The sequence below is a fragment of the Mya arenaria genome, chromosome 3 (genome assembly GCF_026914265.1).
Source record: "Mya arenaria isolate MELC-2E11 chromosome 3, ASM2691426v1".
NCBI classification, from domain to species: Eukaryota; Metazoa; Mollusca; class Bivalvia; order Myida; family Myidae; genus Mya; species Mya arenaria.
Genome location: NC_069124.1, coordinates 55,342,094 through 55,362,740, shown reverse-complemented (window position 1 = coordinate 55,362,740; position 20,647 = coordinate 55,342,094). Strand labels below are relative to the sequence as shown.

Sequence of the window (20,647 nt, the reverse complement as noted above, 5' to 3'; positions counted from 1 at the left end):
GACAGCTTGCAACAAACTGAACAACTCATTTGTCTTACAATGTTTATTGATTGTTATGAATACTCAAATGGATAAATAATAAATGTTATTTGCTATTTTTGACTTCAATGAATTGGTGTACCCCAACCAAAAAAAAATATTGACTTTACTTCATCATTGTCCTACATCATTGTTAAGGACATCTGAGCACCATTATATTAAAGGAGCACATAAATTATACAGTGTGTGTATACCACGTGATAAATTGCGTCATTAATGCTACATCAGAAGGCAATATTTTGCTTCGAATGAAGACTTTAAACAGAGATAACTTCACTATTTTTTCACCATTTTAAATGAAACACATTGCACTCTATGACGCTTACGGAGATCCACCTTCGGTCTTTTACCAGAAATTGATTGAGAGTTTAGTTTCTTAAAACACTTCGTCAAACCTTTTCACAATAGGGCCGTCTGACGGAGCACTGTCAAAACATTATTTTGGAAACAGGTTTGTTGAAGTGTTTGATGAAACTAATCACCTTATCAAACTTCAGTAATAAACGAAAGCGGGGCTATTTAAGTGTCATAGACTGCCCTTTGTTTTAATTAAAATGGTGTAGTAAAAGTTATTTTTGATTTAAGTTTATTTGAAGCAAAATGATGCCTTCCAACGTAGCATATATGACGTAATTTATCAGTGGTATACACACACTGATATACAGTATTTAGAAAGGTAAACTTCTTTTACTCAATTCCCTGGATAAGACATAACAACTGATAATTCTCTACATAAAAGTTGGTTGTCTTTGAAACTGTATCCTATGGTGGCATACTACTGCTGTAAGATAACCTAGCTGTTAACGTTTGCGAAATTAAATTCATGTTAACCACTTAATTTTTTGCAATAATTATCTAGCTATCTAGTTAATATTCGCGAAACTTTTTCGGTAAGATGAATATTATAAGACTAAAAATAGCCTTTATATTAAGTGCCCAGAACTGCCATCTGTTACATTTTCTAGCTGTACTTACAACACTAACAGAATTACTAGTTATAGTTTGCAAATTCCACTAAATAAGTAACATTATAATTGGTAAACTAGATAAGATTCATGTTACCACTTATCTAGATAAATGCATTTTTGGCTTCTAGCTGTAACTGGTTATCCAGTTATGATTTGCGAATTCCATCTAGTATGTAACATACTATATTTAACTGGTTAACTAGATAAGATTCATGTTACCACTTACTAAGTGAAATTTGCATTCCATAAGTAAATAACCAGTTGTATTTCGTCAAAATGACTTATGAATCTTGTTTAACGGATCAACCTATTGACTCGTAAAATCAATTTTGGAACTCGTTTAAATGACTTATTTATCTCGTTAAATCGGCTAAATATCTCGTTTAAATGAATTGTGTATATTGTTAATAGGACCTATGTATCCTGTTAGAATGACTTTCTTACCTTGTGATAACTGACTTACGTATTGTAAAATATGGTTATTGTCCTTTAGTCTGTTAAAGCTTTGGTGGTGTTGTCAGCGACACTTTTTCAATTTTGGTCATTACTTACAAATGTTAAAAATTCATCTGAAACACATTTTACAGTAAAAATACATAACTGTGTAGCAAGGACCATAACTGGCTTGATCAAAGGATGGCAAAACAGGAAAGAACATGGGCATCCACATGCGGTGCTCTTGTTTAGAAGTTTCGATTATGAAACTTTTTATACAATATACATTTTTGGAATAGGACACTTGTGCACTTAAGTCTATAGGGGTGCTGCCGGATTTGACCACTTGCTTATTACTCTGTACTTCACTTACGTCATGTAGCACTACGCTCTGCAATTTGATTGGATATCCATTAGCAGATTTGATTATGACAGTACATACTGGGGGCATTTGAAATTTAAAGCTTGGGACAAGGGAAATATTGACAGTTATATGTATCGTCGGCAACCACAGTACTTTCTTCTGTTACACTTCATACATACCGTGGGACAATTGACTGACAAAATCTAGTTTTAATGAATATGCATGAGTTAGGAGAGACAACTCTTTTTCCAATGAATTCACATGTTACACACAAATATTGTTCATAGCCATACAAAGTCAGTAGCCTCCGTGGCAGTGTGGTCTTGTCTACTGCCAAATACTTTTGTACTAAGCAGGTGAACCCGGTTTAACTCTGGCAATCGCCAAAATATTTTTCAACCTTAAATCACCTGGTACTTTGCAGAACCAATGAAACTGCCTCATATGTTATTCATGATTACAAGATTTTTGCCCACAGTACACAACGAAGCATACCGTATTGTGTATCGGTGGGGGGGGGGGGGGGTATCAGACGATGAGTTATATGATGTTCTCATTGCCTCACCATAGAAAGGATAAGTGATTTTATTGACAACAATGTCCAAAGTATCAAAATGATAAAAAATTGCTTATTCTGAGCCTCATCTACATGTATTTAACCTGAGTGACCCTGGAACAAGTCATCCATGTGAATAATAAGTTACAAACTAAATTACTGAGCCTTTTCGTGGAATCTTCCTCAGATACTCTGCCATGATAATTAGATTTCCTTAAAGGAACCAAATAAAATTAGCAAATATTTATGATTCATAAATTGCCGCCAATTAAATCAAGTTTGCTTTTGTTGTAGAAAATGTATCTGTTTGAAGTTGCCCAAGTTCCACAAGTGAATATCTGATTGTCAGTGAAAATTGCTTGTATAGCTTTTAGTATTGTTTCCATTACTGTATTTTAATGGATCAATTCATCCCATTTATGCTTATATTTACATTGTTTAAATGATACAGTTTGTATAATGCCGTTGTACTAAAATGTAGGAGGCATAGTTTCTGAAGCCAGACAGACTAATTTCCTTGAAATTTACTGACACGAAAAGAAATTCAGTATACATTTCTTCTAGAACAAAGTCAATATGGACTTTATATATATTTGAAACATGTGTATAATTTCTTTAAGGAAAACAAAATAGAGATGCAGTCTGAAAGAGGTGCATGATACACTGACCATGGCTACTTCATACGGAAAAATCATACCCTGCAAACACCCAACCGTGATATACCCACAATAAGTAAAATTAATTCTGTATAATTGCAACAGTAAAGCATGGTAATGATGAGGGTGATCCTGCTGTAATGGTGTTATGAATACTATGTAATCACTGTTATTTTAAAGATATAATGGAAACTTAATTTTAGCAAGCTTAATTTGCCTTTTAGCAAAACCTGAGAGCATTCATCTTTGATCATCCTTTCTTTATTTTCAAAACTGTATTAAATAACAAATCAATGCTAAAATCAGGAATTATTATAATGGTATAATGTATATGTGTTTTGGGATAAGCAGTTGTCATGAAAACAATACAAAACAGTCAGAACTGCATGCTATGGCTTTCCCAAAACTGCTATGGCCTCCCAAAATCTGCTACGCCTTCCCTGGAACATCTTTGGCCTCCCAACCACTGCATGTTTGAATGACAGTCAACCCATTATAGTATACAGATTCAATTTGAAAATTTTTCAAAACCTGATCTTAAAAATTGAGGGTTAAAATTCGGTGACATGTGAGTGAGCTACGGATATGTGAAGTTCTTTCGTTACTGTTATAGTATGTGTGCCCTTTCTAAGAAAAGTTTTGAATAGAATACAGAAATGAAAAATGCTCTGGGCATATCAACATGGCTGAGTGGAGGTCCATCCATACATACTTCCTACCATTCTCTTTTCCAAGTTATAACTTTGTTATGCAATGTGCAATTCGAAATAACCTGTCACAGATGTCATGCACACACAACTGTTGACGTATTGCTTGCAAGACCAACTTCCCAGCCATGAAGGTCAAGGTCACACTTAAAGGTTAATCAATATGGAGTGTTGCATAAATGAATATACAAGTTCTACTACCAGGTCTGGGGGTATACTGGGGATAGCTGGGGGAAAAGGGCCGTGTTTTTACCTTTTGTGTGGCCCCGTAGTGCTCAGTGAATGGGGTGGTTTGGACTTCGCACCAAAAATAGCAGAGAATGGGCCTTACCTTTGGGTCCCTGGGGTGCAGGACATTTGGCGGGGATTTACCAACAGTTCATTCCCGCAAGATGGGGATTTTACCCGGGCTTGGCTGGACCGAAAGTCAAAGTCCCTGCTGTTCCCTGGACCTGGGGGGGGGGGGGGGGGGGGGGGGGCGTGGTTACAATTGACTGGTGCATTATCATCATTAAATGGTAATGCTGGGGGCAAAAAACAAATAAAATTATTTTATACATCAGTTTAATTTATTGCAAAAGAGGAAACTGTTCAGTCACCATTAAAACATTTATTGACCATCCATTCTGGCATTAAATTCATTGCAACCAACTCAGCTGTATGATATTCATAGAAATCCTTAATTTGTAGTCATGGCAACCTAATTAAGGATGAAACCATTAGTAATAGTAGACAATTCAGGGATTTTGTTTATTAGACAAACAATGAAATGTGTCTCTAAAAGTTTTGTTCAATTTGCTAACATAAAAACATTGTTAAAAGGAGCACTTAGCTCTGATGCTTATTAATGACGATGATGCAATAGTTAAATTTTAAGACATTTAGAGTCTAGCTTCTTGCAGTGAATAAAAAAAAGATTGCTATATATGTACCAGTAAAACTCATTAAATGAAGTATTTTTTTATTTATGATGTATACTTCGTGAAGATTAATGACATAAACTTTTAACTCATAGAGTTTTTGTTGCGTTTTTCTGTTCAAAGTAAAACAAATTGCGATGACATCAACATTGAAGAAATTGCTTGTTTAATGCAAAACTGTACTGCCTTTGTAATAACACTTCAGTGCAAGGATGGTCATTTGACCGCCCGGTTAGCTCAATCGGTTGAGCGTTGACCTGTGAATCGAACAACCCAGGTTCACTTCTGTTGTGATTGGTTATGAAATCCTTTCTACAACCATTCGCACTGTACGACTGCCCCTGGCATGTACAGAAGTTGTCTGAGTTCCTTGCAGAGGTGAAGGCATGTAGTGCTTGTTAACTGCCAGATAGTCTGCCAAGGATAGGTGTGCGGTGGTTGAACTGTCACTCTGGGACCCTTCAATGTGCTCACGCCGGGACCCGGAGTATAAACTATAACTAACACCACCACCCGGTCATTTGTTTTAAGAGCAAGTGCATAGTAGGGGTGCACTAGGGATGTGTGTACCCTCCATTAGCATGTTAACAATTGTAAAACAATTGCCATTAATCTGGCTAATAATTGTTGAGTAATGTCTCTATCTACTCGGAAATCATCTGCGCTTTTGAAACGGCTTAAAATTGCTGTGAATATTTTTTTGGCTGTTTATTTCTCATTTAAACACATACCCTGACATGAAACCATCTTTCATCATGGCGATATCATGCAATGCATCTTCAGAGGCTTATTCAAAATTAATTAAGTTTCCCTGTCTTTTGATGAATATTGATAAAATCAGTTTATGAACTTAAGAACTACACAGAAAACCAGTAATTGAAGAGACCATGCATCTTGATAACCTTTCTAAAACAGAACATGCATAAGGTGTTAGATGCTACAGTGTTTTAAAGAGACTAGACACCAGATGAAACAATTGCAAGAAAAAAAGAAAATTGTCAAAAATTTACATAAAATTTGATCACATCGTTGTGTACAATGCAATGAATCGTAATTACTGATTTAATACGTTGCTTAGGACACATGCATCTTTTGCAGTTTTTGCATATTTTTCCAAATCAAAACTTGGGGTTAATTGTCTAACACGTAAATCCCAGTAAGTTTAACAATAGCGCTGGTATATTTAGCTGTACTCAAAAACAGATATGATTTAAACTGGGAAACCATTATGTGCCATTTTTAAACAGGGAAACTCAGATGAGTTACAGGATTGTGGCAAATATTCTTTTAATCATGTAAAATGATGTATTATTAGCCTCATACTAGTTTGCATTGACAACATAAGGCTTGTTTTGAGGAATTACTCTATGCGCCAATTTGGGACCATCTGGTGTCTAGTCCCTTTAATGTCAAAACCAAGACAAGGGTTTAATGATCTAAATTTGGCTTAATTAATTGCTGAGTTACGCCCCATGATTATGTGAGAATTTATTCAGTGCCCCTCCTTGTGCAACTGGAAAATCTAAGCTATTTTCCATCGAAAACAACCTCAGATGTATGCTGATGCATTAGTAGAAGTAGTTCTTAAAAATGGTAATGATAATATTTATCAATTGTAGTGATTGAACGTGTAATTTTGTATTACTAATTTCAAATTGATTCCCAGTGAAGTGTATTATAGCATAAATAATTGATATTCCTCAGAGTAAATTCTTAAGGTTTAACTGCATAATTGAAATTACTATATGATGTAATTCCAGTGTACATGTAGTTAAATGTAAAAAATTCTGGCATTGTAAACCATCCATTTACATTCGAGGTTGTTAAAGGTGGAAAATGGCCGAGATGTTCCGATTGCTCCTTGTGATGCTCTTGTTAATATCTTTATTTTGCACTGATAGTTTCATCATAATGATTTAGTTTGTAGTTTATTATTATCATCTTTGTTGTAACATTGTGCTACTGACTATATCATTTATAGAGTTTATACATGTTGTACTTGTATTTGGAGACTAAATGAATTAATTTGTATATTTCCAGGGCTGGGTGTAAAGGATGGACCAGGTTTACTACCTATATCGGGAATCGCTCTTGAACGTGACGAGAACCATGGACGAAACCAATCTGGGCAACGAGGGTGATAGCTTTGGCATGGGCGTCATTCGTAAAGAGATCGACCTCACCAACGAGGAAAAACAATACCTACTCGCGGTGGAGCGAGGTGATATTCCGTCAACTAGACAGTACTTGTCTTTAATTGGTCATTGCTCAAATTTGAACATTAACTGTGTTGACCCGCTTGGAAGAACAGCGCTCCTCGTCGCAATAGAGAATGAGAACATCGAAATGATAGAACTGCTGTTGTCACACAACATCGAGGTCGGTGATGCACTCCTGCATGCCATAAACGAGGAAAACGTAGAAGCGGTGGAGCTCATACTGAACCATGAGGTCAACCTTAAGGGAGAGGAGGTAAGTACTTGTATAATTTCGTATGATATCCATAAAGTTTATTACATGGGAATATTTGCATGAATTCGGTACATAATGTTATTCAAAATGATACCATGCACCATAATTCTACAAAGAGGTAGGATTGTCTGTGAGAGAAAAAAAGGATAATTGGTACTTGTAACTTTTTGAGTTTTTACCAATTATGAGAGTGTTTTCTTTGTTTTAGTGTACCATTAACTCTGTAACTACTGTGCGGTAAAACTACAACACTATTAACATATACCAAATGCTTTTTATTGAATCTCGTCCTTTACAACATGAAACAAAACAGTTACATCATCCGCGGAACCCTCATGATTGAAATTACACACTCCTGCTGAAGAGTAAATAGCTCAGGTTGTGGGTGCCATCAATATTAATGCTAAAAATTGGTGCGTTAGTTTCTCCTATATATATATATATATAGACGAACCATTATGAAGCTATAGGAGACATTGTTCTTTTTCCAGGCATGTTTGAAAGATGAGCAATTCTGGTAGAAATGAAAACATATTTCCTGAGAGAAACTAGTTCAATGACTGGAAGCAAACACACATTTCACATTTTGTTGATCTGTATGGCGAAGTTCAATCCATCAGTTTGTAATGAAACAAGCTTATTTAAAGCCATCAAATGTGGCAGCCAAAACCTGTTTTGGCAGGAAAGTCCCTAGACTATATAGGGTTTCTCCGAATGTAAAGTCTAGAGCATATTGCCATGTTCAATTACAGAAAATGTATGACTTCTTCACTCCCTGTCCATACTGTGGAGTGTTAGATATAAAAAATAAATCCTCTGGGATTTTTAGTCATTTTTAATGTGCCGTTTATTACTTAATATTGATATGTTTTCAGACACCATGCAAGGCTGTTATTATATTTATTAACCTATGCAGGTCTAGAAAAATGGGAAAGTGTCGATTTCTCTGAATGGTGATTATTTTGAGAGAAAATTTCAATTTTCTAAGAACTATTTTCTTTTAAAATATTGAAATTCGTCCCATGATAGATGCATTCCCCTTGCAGAAATCATTCTTCAAAGTCTCCACTTCGATAACAGATACCACGTATGATTCAAATCTGACAGCATATGGCAAAAGCATAGAGAAAGTGTTAAAAATCTGCCAGGGATCGAATGATTGTTCTTTGAAAGAAATATAACAATACATCAGTTATCAAGCGTTCCAAGTGCCTAGCAAAAACTGTTCTACTTAAGTTTGATAACATAAGTCTGACAAGAATCGTTGTAATGTTTCTTTATCAATACTTCAATGATAAAGGTCTGTTTTATTCTATTTTTTTCATTTTCCTTACACTACATCTAAGAAGTTCATTATGAAGGACTGATTCGTAAGACCGTATTCACTCCTACGTAAATGCAGGTATTTTTAACAGTTTGTCCTCGTAATTTTGTTAGAAATCTATTTTCCTTTTATGGATGTATTCGTAGGCAGGAGAGAGCTGTCTTATACCTTGCGTAATTGATGTCCCCTGTAAATGACGGCACATTAATGCATTAATTGCTTCTGCATCAACGTTATCAGATTATCGTTGTGGATCCTACAGGAGAATTTCAAATTCTGAGGCTCTCTGTTTTTCTCTGTTTGTCCACCAAGTTGGATCACAACAGGTGGTGGTTGACTGGCAGATTCTTAACTTGGTCTTAATGTTGTGAGTGATTTGTGATTTCTCATCCATCACAGGAGTTCCATGAGTTACAGCAGATGTAAACAGGCATAATGAAGGGGAGCATTACTGATTAATAGCTTGTTTTGCATGAGATGGCCAAAAACCAACAAAATCAACAACACTGATCAGTTGCTTTACATCAACAGTATGCATTGGTCTGGTAGTCCTAACTTAAACAGATTCTAGTTGTATAAGTGTCCTTCTGTCACCCATGAGGTCATGGGTTTGAGCCCAATTTTTACTATTAACCTAATTCACATTATCCCTCTTATGATAGACACTGCATAACTAATCTCCACCCAAGAAACAGACTCCTTGTCCTGCATAAAAAATATTTAGCTACCAGTTTTCATCACGATAATTTGATACAGGATAATATTATCAGTAACGAAAAAAATGGACAAAACAGAACTGGTGCCAATGTTTTTCTACATAGAAGTTAACAATCTGGTTTGTTTATCCTTATGTTCTGTCATCCTGAAGTACACAGGCATTTGATATTCCTAACCCTAAATTCCTTGATAAATTTGATTGAATTCCTTTGTGGAAACAGCAGAAGGATGTAAAAGTTGCAATTTTGATGCACAGACAAATAATGCAGGCACCATTTAGCCCAATATCAGCAGAAACTTCATTGAGCATTGATAAACTATCTGGTTGTTCCATCAGAGGGCCTGAAAAGATTACTTTACCAAAAAATTATCCTCCTAGGATTTAGTTATTAGACATTGGGGAATGATTGAATGGAAGCTATTCTGTTTTGAATAATGGCACCGTGTTATCTTTAAGGCATATGTCACAGACATAAACATTGTTACCGAGGTGCAATCACAGGTGGCCAGAACTGTTTTTGTCATTCCTAAAATTGTCAGAAAAAACATGTTTTATTATAGGCTTAAAGATATACCCATGATTTATAAGGAAATGTTATGTTGCTTTATATTCTCTGAACTTAAAATAGCAATTCATTAAAATATAACTGTTGCCCATTTAATATGTGTCCTGGTCAACATGTTTTTTTAAAGTTACTCGCTCATTATTGCTGTGGACCAAAAATTCCTGGTTAAATGCAAACATGTAAACCTCTGGCAATGACAGAGAGGTATATTTAGGTCTCCAAAGCGGTAGATTGGGTTCAAAAATGGTAGAAATTCTAATTCCTTGTTACTATTTTTGGATTTTTATGAAAATATGCATAAAATACATTATGGTTCAGGGTCTTGTCAAATGTTGGTGTTTTTGATTTTTGATTGAGAAATAGAAGGAATATTACGTCTGACTAGTGTAACTAGTAGAGCTGCTTATAAATCAAATTAGACTGCTAAAACAGGTCTGAAACGGCAACTTCAGACGACTGCAGTATTGCGTATGTTAACTTAGTTTTCGCGCCAAAATGTCCTAAAAATTTATATACTGTAGATTATTAATAACACTTTGGGAATGTTATTTTTATAATGGTTTGACAGGTTAATTATGTGTCTTTTGAGATTAACAAAAAATGCTGAATAGTAGGATGCCAATTAACAAAGAATGCTGATTAGTGGTCTTTTGTACAGTACTGGTAACTTAGCAACTATCTCCGCTGAAGTGTTAAGTGATTTGACAAGTTGATGATTGCACCATGTTCTTAAAAATGACAGATTATTGGGGTAAATTATTTAGCATGGTTGATAAAATTTTAAGGCTGTTTTTTTTTTTCAAGAGCGGTAGATTTCTATAGGAGAGCGGTAGAGGTGTCTCAAAAATGGTATATTTTACCTATTGCTGGTAGAGTTCACATGTCTGGTAATGCATCTGAAAATATTTATTTTATCATTATTTTACTCTATGATATCAAAACTGCAGAAAAAATACATTTATACATGTAGTATAAAAAAGTATTTTAGTTTTAGTGGGCTTGGAACCAACTCGGGTAAAGTCTAGAATGCTGCCTAATTAACCACAAGGCCACCAGGACTTTAACAAAAGTTGTGCATTTTTTTTACTTCTTACATTAATAACATCAAATGATAATCATAATCAATCACACAACAACAAAGTCCTATCTAAGTGACGTGTGAAGGGTATAATGAAAACTATGATCTTTAAAGACAATATTTGAGCAAATATGAACATTTACTGAAGGGTTCCAGCTTCTGGTATCTATAAGTTTGAACACTCCTTATGATTTGCCATACTTTTTATGCCCCCGAAGGTGGGCATATTAAAATCGCACCGTCCATCCATCCGTCCGTGTGTCCGGCTCAGTAACTCGTGTCCGGTCTGTAACTTTCCCTTGTGTGGACAGATTTTAAAATAACTTGCCACATGTGTTCCACATACCAAGATGACATGTCGCGTGCAAGACCCGTGTCCCTACCTCTGAGGTCAAGGTCACACTTAGTGTTTATTCACAATGGAGTGCGGCATTTAAGGACATAGAGTATAGGTTGTCGTGTCCGGACTGTAACTTTCCCTTGTATGGACAGATTTTAAAATAACTTGCCACATGTGTTCCACATACCAAGGCGACATGTCGCGTGCAAGACCCGTGTCCCTACCTCTAAGGTCAAGGTCACACTTAAGTGTTTATTCATAATGGAGTACTGCATATAAGGACATAGAGTATAGGTTGTCGTGTCCGGGCTGTGACTTTCCCTTGTATGGACAAATTTTAAAATAACTTGCCACATGTGTTCCACATACCAAGACAATGTGTCGTGTGCAAGACCCGTGTCCCTAGCTCTACGGTCAAGGTCACACTTAGTGTTTATTCACAATGGAGTGCTGCATATAAGGACATAGAGTATAGGTTGTCGTGTCCGGGCTGTAACCTTCCCTTGTATGGACAGATTTTAAAATGACTTGCAACATGTGTTCGACATACCAAGACGACCTGTTGCGTGCAAGACGTGTGTCCCTACCTCTTAAGTCAAGGTCACACTTAGTGTTTATTCACAATGGAATGCTACTTATAAGGACATAACAGTGTAGGTTGTCAAGTATGGGTGGTATTCTTTTATGTTTAGAGGCAATTTAAAATAACTTGCCATATGTATTTGACACGTAAAGGCAAGATCGACTTTTCATGTACTGACCTTGTTCATAGGTCAGTGTCACATTCGGGGACATTCGTCACATACTGTGACAGCTCTTGTTTCATCATACAAAAAAACACATTTTGCAAAAACATGAGGTGACCTTCAAGGGCATAATACAGTATGAAATATTGAAGGCTTGGTGGATGTTTTTAACATGGCACAAAGAAAAAATTAGAATAATAAATGGTCCTTAAATCAGACACTGACTTCTTGAACTTCTTAACATTTTTACACCACACTTGGCACATTATTGATGTTTGATGATGGATGGGATTTAGATGTCTGTGAAGATTGCCAGAAAATTCACTTTTGATAAATGAACAAGGGAATTGTGGTGTCTGCTGTAAGTTTATAGTTAGCAATTAAAAATGGCAGAGCCTTCACTGCAACCATCATTGTTTCCAGAGGTGTTTGATGCTTCCAGAACTTGGCAATCGCAGGTGTGAAGAATCTGGGCAGTTTTAGAAGTCCCTTTTATGACAGTATCTCCTAGAGCGCCCCTTGCAAACAAAACATTGAAAGGTGCATGACTGTGCACTTATATTTTGATGTTGCTTAAGGCTGCACTCTCACAGATGGACCGTTTGACAACTTTTTTTTGTCTCAGAGTGAGCCAACTTTTGCATAAATGTCTGAGAATATAAGACTGCTGACAAAAGATCTAATCTTTTTCATATTTACGTTATATTTTATGCTGAAAAACTCATTTTTCTTAAAGCGTTAGTAATGCATTTAACTACAAAACATTAATTTTTGAACGTTAGTATTAAAAACTCTCATCTGATATTTTGTCACCAGTCTTATACCATTGGTTTACAGATATGTACACAAAGATTGGTTCATTCTAAGACAAAAATATAAAAAAAGATGCCAGAATGGTCAATGTGTGAGAGTGCAGCTTTAAGATTTCTACATTAATCTGGAAGGTAACAAGCATGATTATAAAATAATCATGCATCAAGCAATGTTTTTGTTTGCAAAGAATTAGGGGAGCCTGCTACTGTGACAGTGGATGATTCCTATTAGAAAGCATTTTTCTTTTTTTACTGAAATAAACATATCAAATATAAATTAAACGTTTTTTTTCAGGTGCTTCATGAGACTGCTCCTTCCAGCTCTTTCACGCCTGATATCACACCTATCATCCTCGCTGCTCACCGTGACAACTACGAGATCATCAAAATACTCCTTGACCGCGGATTCAGAATTCCCAAACCTCATGATGTGCGATGCAGTTGCAAGGATTGTGTCACACAAAGCTCAGAAGACAGTTTACGCCATTCGCGATCCAGGATTAACGCTTATCGTGCATTGGCCAGTCCATCTTTAATAGCCCTTTCTAGCAAAGATCCAATTTTGACTTCGTTTGAACTCAGTTGGGAATTGAAACGTTTAAGTAAACTTGAGAACGAGTTCAAAGTAGACTATGAAAAACTTGCCAAAAAGTGTCAAGAATTTGCTGTTGATTTGCTTGAACAAACACGAGGCTCTAAAGAGCTTGAAGTGATATTAAATCATGACTCAACACGTCCAGAGAATGAACAGAATATACCGGCCAGCGACAACAAAATGAAATTAAGTCGTCTCAAACTCGCCATCAAATACAAACAGAAAAAGGTAGATTTTTCATTATCTGTGATGTCAGTTTCTGTTTGTTGAAACACTCCATTTGTTGCACGAAATTGTCATATAATCAATATTTATCTAGATTCATCAAATTAAACTAAGAGGCAAATTTTTTGTCTGGTAATGTAAACAAGTTTGCACAGAAATGTCCAAGGGTCAATCAGAGTAATGAACTAATGCCAGAATGATTTTCTCAAGAATTTTCTTAGCTTATTTAATTGTGAGAAAAAAGTAATCCAAGATTGGGCCCCCCCCCCCCCCCCCCCCCCGACACATGTGTGTTGGTGGATGGATCTTGGATGGATTTCTTGTCAAATATGAAATAGGGCATAGAATTGACAGCTTACAAATAGTAAAGGGGTTTAATAAAAGATATTGGTATTATGTAAAATGTCCAAATTCCCATCCGCCATAGCTAATGCATGCTGGAAAATTACTGTAGTAGTTATAATTTTAAATAGTTTAAATTTAATCGTATATTATTGTATATAATATATGCACATCATACAAATCATTTCGAAAAACAATATAATTATACAATTGGGTTTGGCCACAAGTTATAACAACGTTAGAAAATGGCCCTCCCCGCAAATAGTTAGTTTAAACATACTTATTTAGTTCAGATTCAAAGTGAGATACAAAAATTATTACCGGTACGCCATGTTCAAATAACTTTTAGAAGAGGTCTAGCTCGGGCTTGTTCTGAATGACAAGGGGTTACAACTTGACAAAGCGACTGCATGAAATATATTTGTATAATCCATCAGTTATCGAGCAAAGAATGGCAAATATAATACATATATGAATGATGTTCTTTTAATGGCAAAGCACATAAATACAACTGACATAATGAAATGATACAAATGGCCAAAATATGGAAGTGAAAAAGTTATTATAAACCTATGTGAAGTATATATTTTTTTATTAGATGCTAATTCAAAAGTTGACAAGCATAGAAAGGTACAATTCAATTATACTCCACTTGACCAACTGTACTTTTAAGCATAAAATACTGTTAATAATTTTTTGGGTTATATTGATCTTTGCCGTTTTCACGATCCCAAAAAATAAATCGTCAAAACAAATATGGCAGATACTGGACTTCTGTGTGTGTGCGTCCATCCTTCCGTCCTACATTCATTTCTTTGCATCTCCTCTTTCATTTCTCATGCGATTTCTACCCAACTTTTACAGATTGATGATCATAAAGTGAAGCAGCACATATCGACGGGCTTTTGCAATTTGACCATTTTTGAAAGAGTTGTAGCCCTTTGTTTATTTTACATTTAAAATTGGTTTCTTCGCAACTCCTCTTACGTTTTTCATGCGATTTCTACCAAACTTTCACAGAATGATGATCATAAAGTAAAGCAGTGCATATTGTCGGGTGCTTTCCTGATTTGACCATTTTAGAAAGAGTTATTGCCCTTTGCTTATTTTACATTTAAAATTGGTTTCTTTGCAACTCCTCTTATGTTTTTCATGCGATTTCTTCTAAACTTTCACAGATTGATGATCATAAAGTAAAGCAGCGCATATTGTCAGGCTTTCCTGATTTGACCATTTTTGAAAGAGTTAATGCCCTTTGCTTATTTTACATTTAAGATTGGTAGTTTCACAACTCCTCTTACGTTTTTCATGTGATTTCTACCAAACTTTCACAGATTGATGATCATAAAGTGAAGCAGCGCATATTGTCAGGCTTTCCTGATTTGACCATTTTTGAAAGAGTTAATGCCCTTTGCTTATTTTACATTTAAGATTGGTAGTTTCACAACTCCTCTTACGTTTTTCATGTGATTTCTACCAAACTTTCACAGATTGGTGATCATAAAGTGAAGCAGCGCATATTGTCAGGCTTTCCTGATTCGACCATTTTTGAAAGAGTTATTGCCCTTTGCTTATTTTACATTTAAAATTGGTAGTTTCACAACTCCTCTTACGTTTTTCATGTGATTTCTACCAAACTTTCACAGATTGATGATCATAAAGTGAAGCAGCGCATATTGTCAGGTTTTCCTGATTCGACCATTTTTGAAAGAGTTATTGCCCTTTGCTTATTTTACATTTAAAATTGGTTTCTTCACAACTCCTCTTACGTTTTTCATGTGATTTCTACCAAACTTTCACAGATTGGTGATCATAAAGTGAAGCAGCGCATATTGTCTGCCTTTTGCCATTTGACCATTTTTGAAAGAGTTATTGCCCTTTGCTTATTTTACATTTAAAATTGGTTTCTTCGCAAATCCACTCACGTTTTTCATGCGATTTCTACCAAACTTTCACAGATTGATGACTATATTGATGCAGCGCATATTGTCGGGCTTTCGCGATTCGGCCAATTTTGAAAGAGTTATTGCCCGTTCTTTTTACATTTAAAATTGGTTTTCTCCACAACCCCTCTTACGTTTTTCATGCAATTTCTACCAAACTTTCACAGAGTGATGACTATATAGTTACGCAGCGCATATTGTCGGGTTTTCGCGATTCGACCATTTTTGAAAGAGTTATTGCCCTTTTTTACATTTAAAATAGGTTTCTCCACAACCCCTCTTACGTTTTTCATGCAATTTCTACCAAACTTTTACAGATTGATGACTATATAGTGACGTAGTGCATATTGTCGGGTTTTCGTGATTCAACCATTTTTGAAAGAGTTATTGCCCTTTCTTTATTTTACTTTTAAATTGGTTTCTTCACAACTCCTCTTACGTTTATGACTATATAGTGACACAGTGCATATTGTCAGGCTTTTGCAATTTGACCTTTTTTGAAAGAGTTATTGCCCTTTCTTAATTTTATGCATTTCTTATGTTCCTGAGAAACTACCCTTACCATTGATTGGCTTTCGTTACAAAAACTGTCCCCATGAGGCGTGGAATATAGCTGTCTGTGACCGCTCTTGTTCACCACATTTTTTGCCTGCGTCCTATCTATGCCAGCGTCCTATATATAGTATAATATGGTACCTTCATGCAGCTGGTATTCTATGACATGGTTTATGTTGGAACTGCACTACCTTAAATGATTCTACATTGTAATATTCCTAAACTATTCCAAGAGAACCTTGACACCCAGTGAACAATGCTCTTCAAATCATTAAACTTTAAATATTGATTATGAATGAGGAAATAATAACATAATAGACAACAAAATAATTGTTTGCATATTTAAACAAATACAAACTCAGGTAACATGAATCTAACACACTGTGACATATTTCCCTTCTTTGGAAAATCTTCCTTGACAATACAATACACGTCAAGACAATTTGAATACAAATGAAAAACTGAGATTGTTTTTTTGAAAAAGCGCTTGTCTGGTCTTAGCTGAAAAATAATGGACATGAAATTTGTTCTTTTGGACTGGAGACAAACCAACAGTGACCTTGAAGTTTGGCCTATTCGTAGTCAATAGTGAATATCTACTGCATAAGATCAGTGATCCTATGAATATTAAGAATTAATGTGATAGATGGCTGAACCATTTTGTTTTACTGATCTCAATCGTGTCATCTTCTAGTCACACTATCTGGCCTATACCAAGTATAAAGTTCCTTGAGGCAAGTGTTCTTAAGTTATTGAGCGGAAATCATTTTTCAGCTACGTATTGTTTTTCATCTGAAGGGCACCGCAACCTTGACCTTTGACCTACTGATCTCAAAATCAATAGGGGTCATCTACTAGTCATGACAAACAGTGTATCAAATATGAAGTTTCTGGACCCAAAGGATCTTTAGTCCGTGAGCGCAAACCTCACCATGACCTTGAACTTTAACCTACTGATCTCAAAATCAATAGGGGTCCTGTCTGGAGGAAGACATAACTAGCAAAGCTAACCCATAGCTATAAACTGCATGTCGAAAATATATAATCTAGGTTTATTGATCACTTAATATAAGACTCCTTTGTGAAATATCTCTTATGTGTACTAAATTGACTACATTTTAAACATATTAATTAATATCTAAATACTGAGGATGCAAACGAATGGCAACATTGATATTTGAATATTTGGTTAATCTTTGGATCTAGTATTTGATTACCAAAATACATCTTTTAAAAGTTGTAGTAAACTATTATTGTTTGATAAAGCAACTAAGCCAGGCAATTTGACCCTTCTTTGTTGTAGCTGGTACATGCGACAGACTCTGAATTTCCCAAAATTGGCCTATAAAATTCCCCATTTTCAGAAAGAAAATAAAAGCAATACCAGTGGTCGAAATTAACATAAGCCTGCAAGCCCTGCAGTGGTAAAATGTCTTCCGGGCTTGCTTAAATTCTGAATTTTATATAGCAGGGCTTGTTCAAAAATTTGTTGCAAGTAATTAATAGTATAAGAATTCGGGCTTGTTCATCCTCAGGTATAATTTCGATGACTGCAATACATTTTGAACTAACAAAAAACAAAATCAAGTTATTTCAATTCCACTGCATTCATATTTGTAAACAATGCAAAATTAGATTGATTCCTGGTTGACGTTACATGCCAATAGATGATTATTCCGTAGGACGAGCGGCATCCTTCTTGGATTGACCTTTTCTTAATATAACTATGGAATAACTGACCCAACTCGGGAACTACTAAAATAATAAAATTGAAACGAATATGGATTTTGATATATCTTTTGTACAACAATAAAGGAAATATTACCTAAAATGCTTTACAATACAGTTACATTTCAGAGGCTTGAACGTTATATCAAAACATGAAAACAGTTTATTAGACAAAACAAGCACATTTCATTCCATATGAGCATAATTGTACAGCTTAATTTGCAGCCAAGTGAAGGCCAATTCCCTAAATCCTGAATTGGCATCATCCCCCATGGTTATTTAAATTTAACTGAAACTTGTTTGATGTCCTTTGTATAATAGCTATTATTGTAAAATTTAACAGGCACTTTTTAGAGTGACCGATGATATGTTCCTAAATGACATATAGCGCGTGTATTGTCATCACATTAACGCCTCTTGCATTAATCTATTCATTGTAAAAAAACAAGAAAAATGAACTCTTTTATACACAACAACAAAGTTGAAGGCAAAAGGTTTATTATTTCATTTATTCAACAAAAAATCATTGAATATTTGAATACCGATTTTGACATTTGAATACCAAACATACAATAAAATATTCAAATATTCCTTTGCATCCCTACTAGATACTGCAAAACATGTAAATGATATACGGTAATACCCATACATCTTCCAACATTATTCATTATTCTGTTTGTCACTTAATGATCACAATTTCCACCGTCTTTTGCCATTAAATTTGTGCTTTTCCAACTCTTTCAAGGGACCTTCGGAGGACTCCTGGTTGACTGGATGTTGGTGGCTTTGCCTTTTGGTGGTTTACCCACCCAGATATTGTATTACTGGAAACATGATGTAACACTTGTCAACTTATTCTTGTTGACTTTGATTTGATTTTTATGGCTTTTTGAAAAAATGCCCATTATCAATCAACGCAGTGTGTTTCTTGTATTTTTTCCTTCATACATTACTAGTTCAACCGGCTTGAGGTCGCCTTTATAACCTTATAAGTGTACAATATATAAATAGTATTTTATACACACATAAAATTCTTAATTTCATTGTACAATGAATATTAAATATAGCAGTGCCTTATCAGTCAGCTGTCCGCGATTAGCCAATCAGGAGATTTGTTAAGGCACGTGGGCTTTCAGGTCACTTGGCCTCTCATGTGACCTCTGTAAACCAATCAGAATGGTTCAGCCATCTTCTTTGTTTACTTTGGCATAATAGAAACGTTCTACAATTTAGAACATAGAATCCAACAATCATGTCATTATCAGATCTGTTGGTACGTGTGACACCATGACTACTGGACTCATTCACTGTGCATCGGCTGATATCTGACCACCAGATGTTTCATTTGGTGAATTTGGAACTGATAGCAATAGGTTTCCTGTGAAGTGGTTTATTGCCACCTTTCTGGTCCTGTAACACATACCAAATACAGTGACATATACATCTGGCTGCTCTACAACCCTGTATACTGTTTTTTTCCAAACATCTGCAAGTTTTTCTTAAACCAAACAGTAGTATTCTTCACTTATACCTGGTCGCCTGGACAATTTTTATACCCCCGACAAACGAAGTTTGAAGGGGGTATATTGGAGTCACCCTGTGGTCGGTCGGTCGGTCCGTCCGTCAGTTTGTCGGTTTGTCCGTTGCAATTTACCTTGTCCGGAGCATAACTTAAAAACTACTGGATGGAATTGGATTAAACTTCATACAATGGTAGAGCATAATGAGAGGAAGTGCAGTGTACAAAAACTCTATTCTTGCCTATTACTGCGTTATTGCCCTTTGTTACTTTATTTGTCCGGAGTATAACTTCAAAAGTACTGGATGGAATTGATTGGCACTTCATACAATGGTAAAGCACAATGAGAGGAAGTGCAGTGTTCAAGAACCATAACTCTACTTTTGCTAATTACTGAGTTATTGCCCTTTATTTGTTTTTTTTTGCTGTCATTTTTTTTTCCAGACATTAACTTGCAAACTACTAGATGGAATTTATTAAAACTTAATACAATGGTAAAGCACAATGAGAGGAAGTGCAGTGCACAAGAAGCATAACTCTATTTCAGCTAATTACAGAGTTACTGCCCTTTGTTACTTTTTTTTGTCCGAAGCATAACTTGAAAACTATTGGATGGATTTTAATAAAACTTCATACTGTGATAGATCATAATGAGAGGAGTGCAGTGTACAGGAACCGCAATTCTATTTTAGCAAATTACAGAGTTACTGCCCTTTGTTACTTTTTCTTGTCCGGAGCATAACTTGAAAACTATTGGATGGAATTTAATAAAACTTCATACAGTGATAGATCATAATGAGAGGGAGTGCAGTGTACAGGAACCGCTATTCTATTTCAGCCAATTACAGAGTTACTGCCCTTTGTTTCTTTTTTTTGTCCGGAGCATAACTTGAAAACTATTGGATGGAATTTAATAAAACTTCATACAGTGATAGATCATAATGAGAGGAAGTGCAGTGTACAGGAACTGCAATTCTATTTCAGCCAATTACAGAGTTACTGCTGTTTGTTACTTTTTCTTGTCCGGAGCATAACTTGAA

The 20,647-nt window shown here is 35.4% G+C and overlaps 1 protein-coding gene across 4 annotated transcripts in view; it reads left to right on the top strand.

Annotated features, from left to right (window-relative positions):
• Positions 1-20,647, top strand: part of LOC128225941 (transient receptor potential-gamma protein-like) — a 92,900-nt gene that overhangs the window by 31,559 nt on the left and 40,694 nt on the right. For all 4 annotated transcript variants that reach the window (XR_008259675.1, XR_008259674.1, XM_052935834.1 and 1 more), the window contains exons 2-3: positions 6,686-7,117; positions 12,996-13,523. Coding sequence is in view for 2 of the 4 variants with exons in the window: in XM_052935834.1 (XP_052791794.1) it covers positions 6,701-7,117; positions 12,996-13,523 (945 nt within the window). In the remaining 2 variants the exon portion in view is untranslated. The remainder of the gene's footprint in view (positions 1-6,685; positions 7,118-12,995; positions 13,524-20,647) is intronic.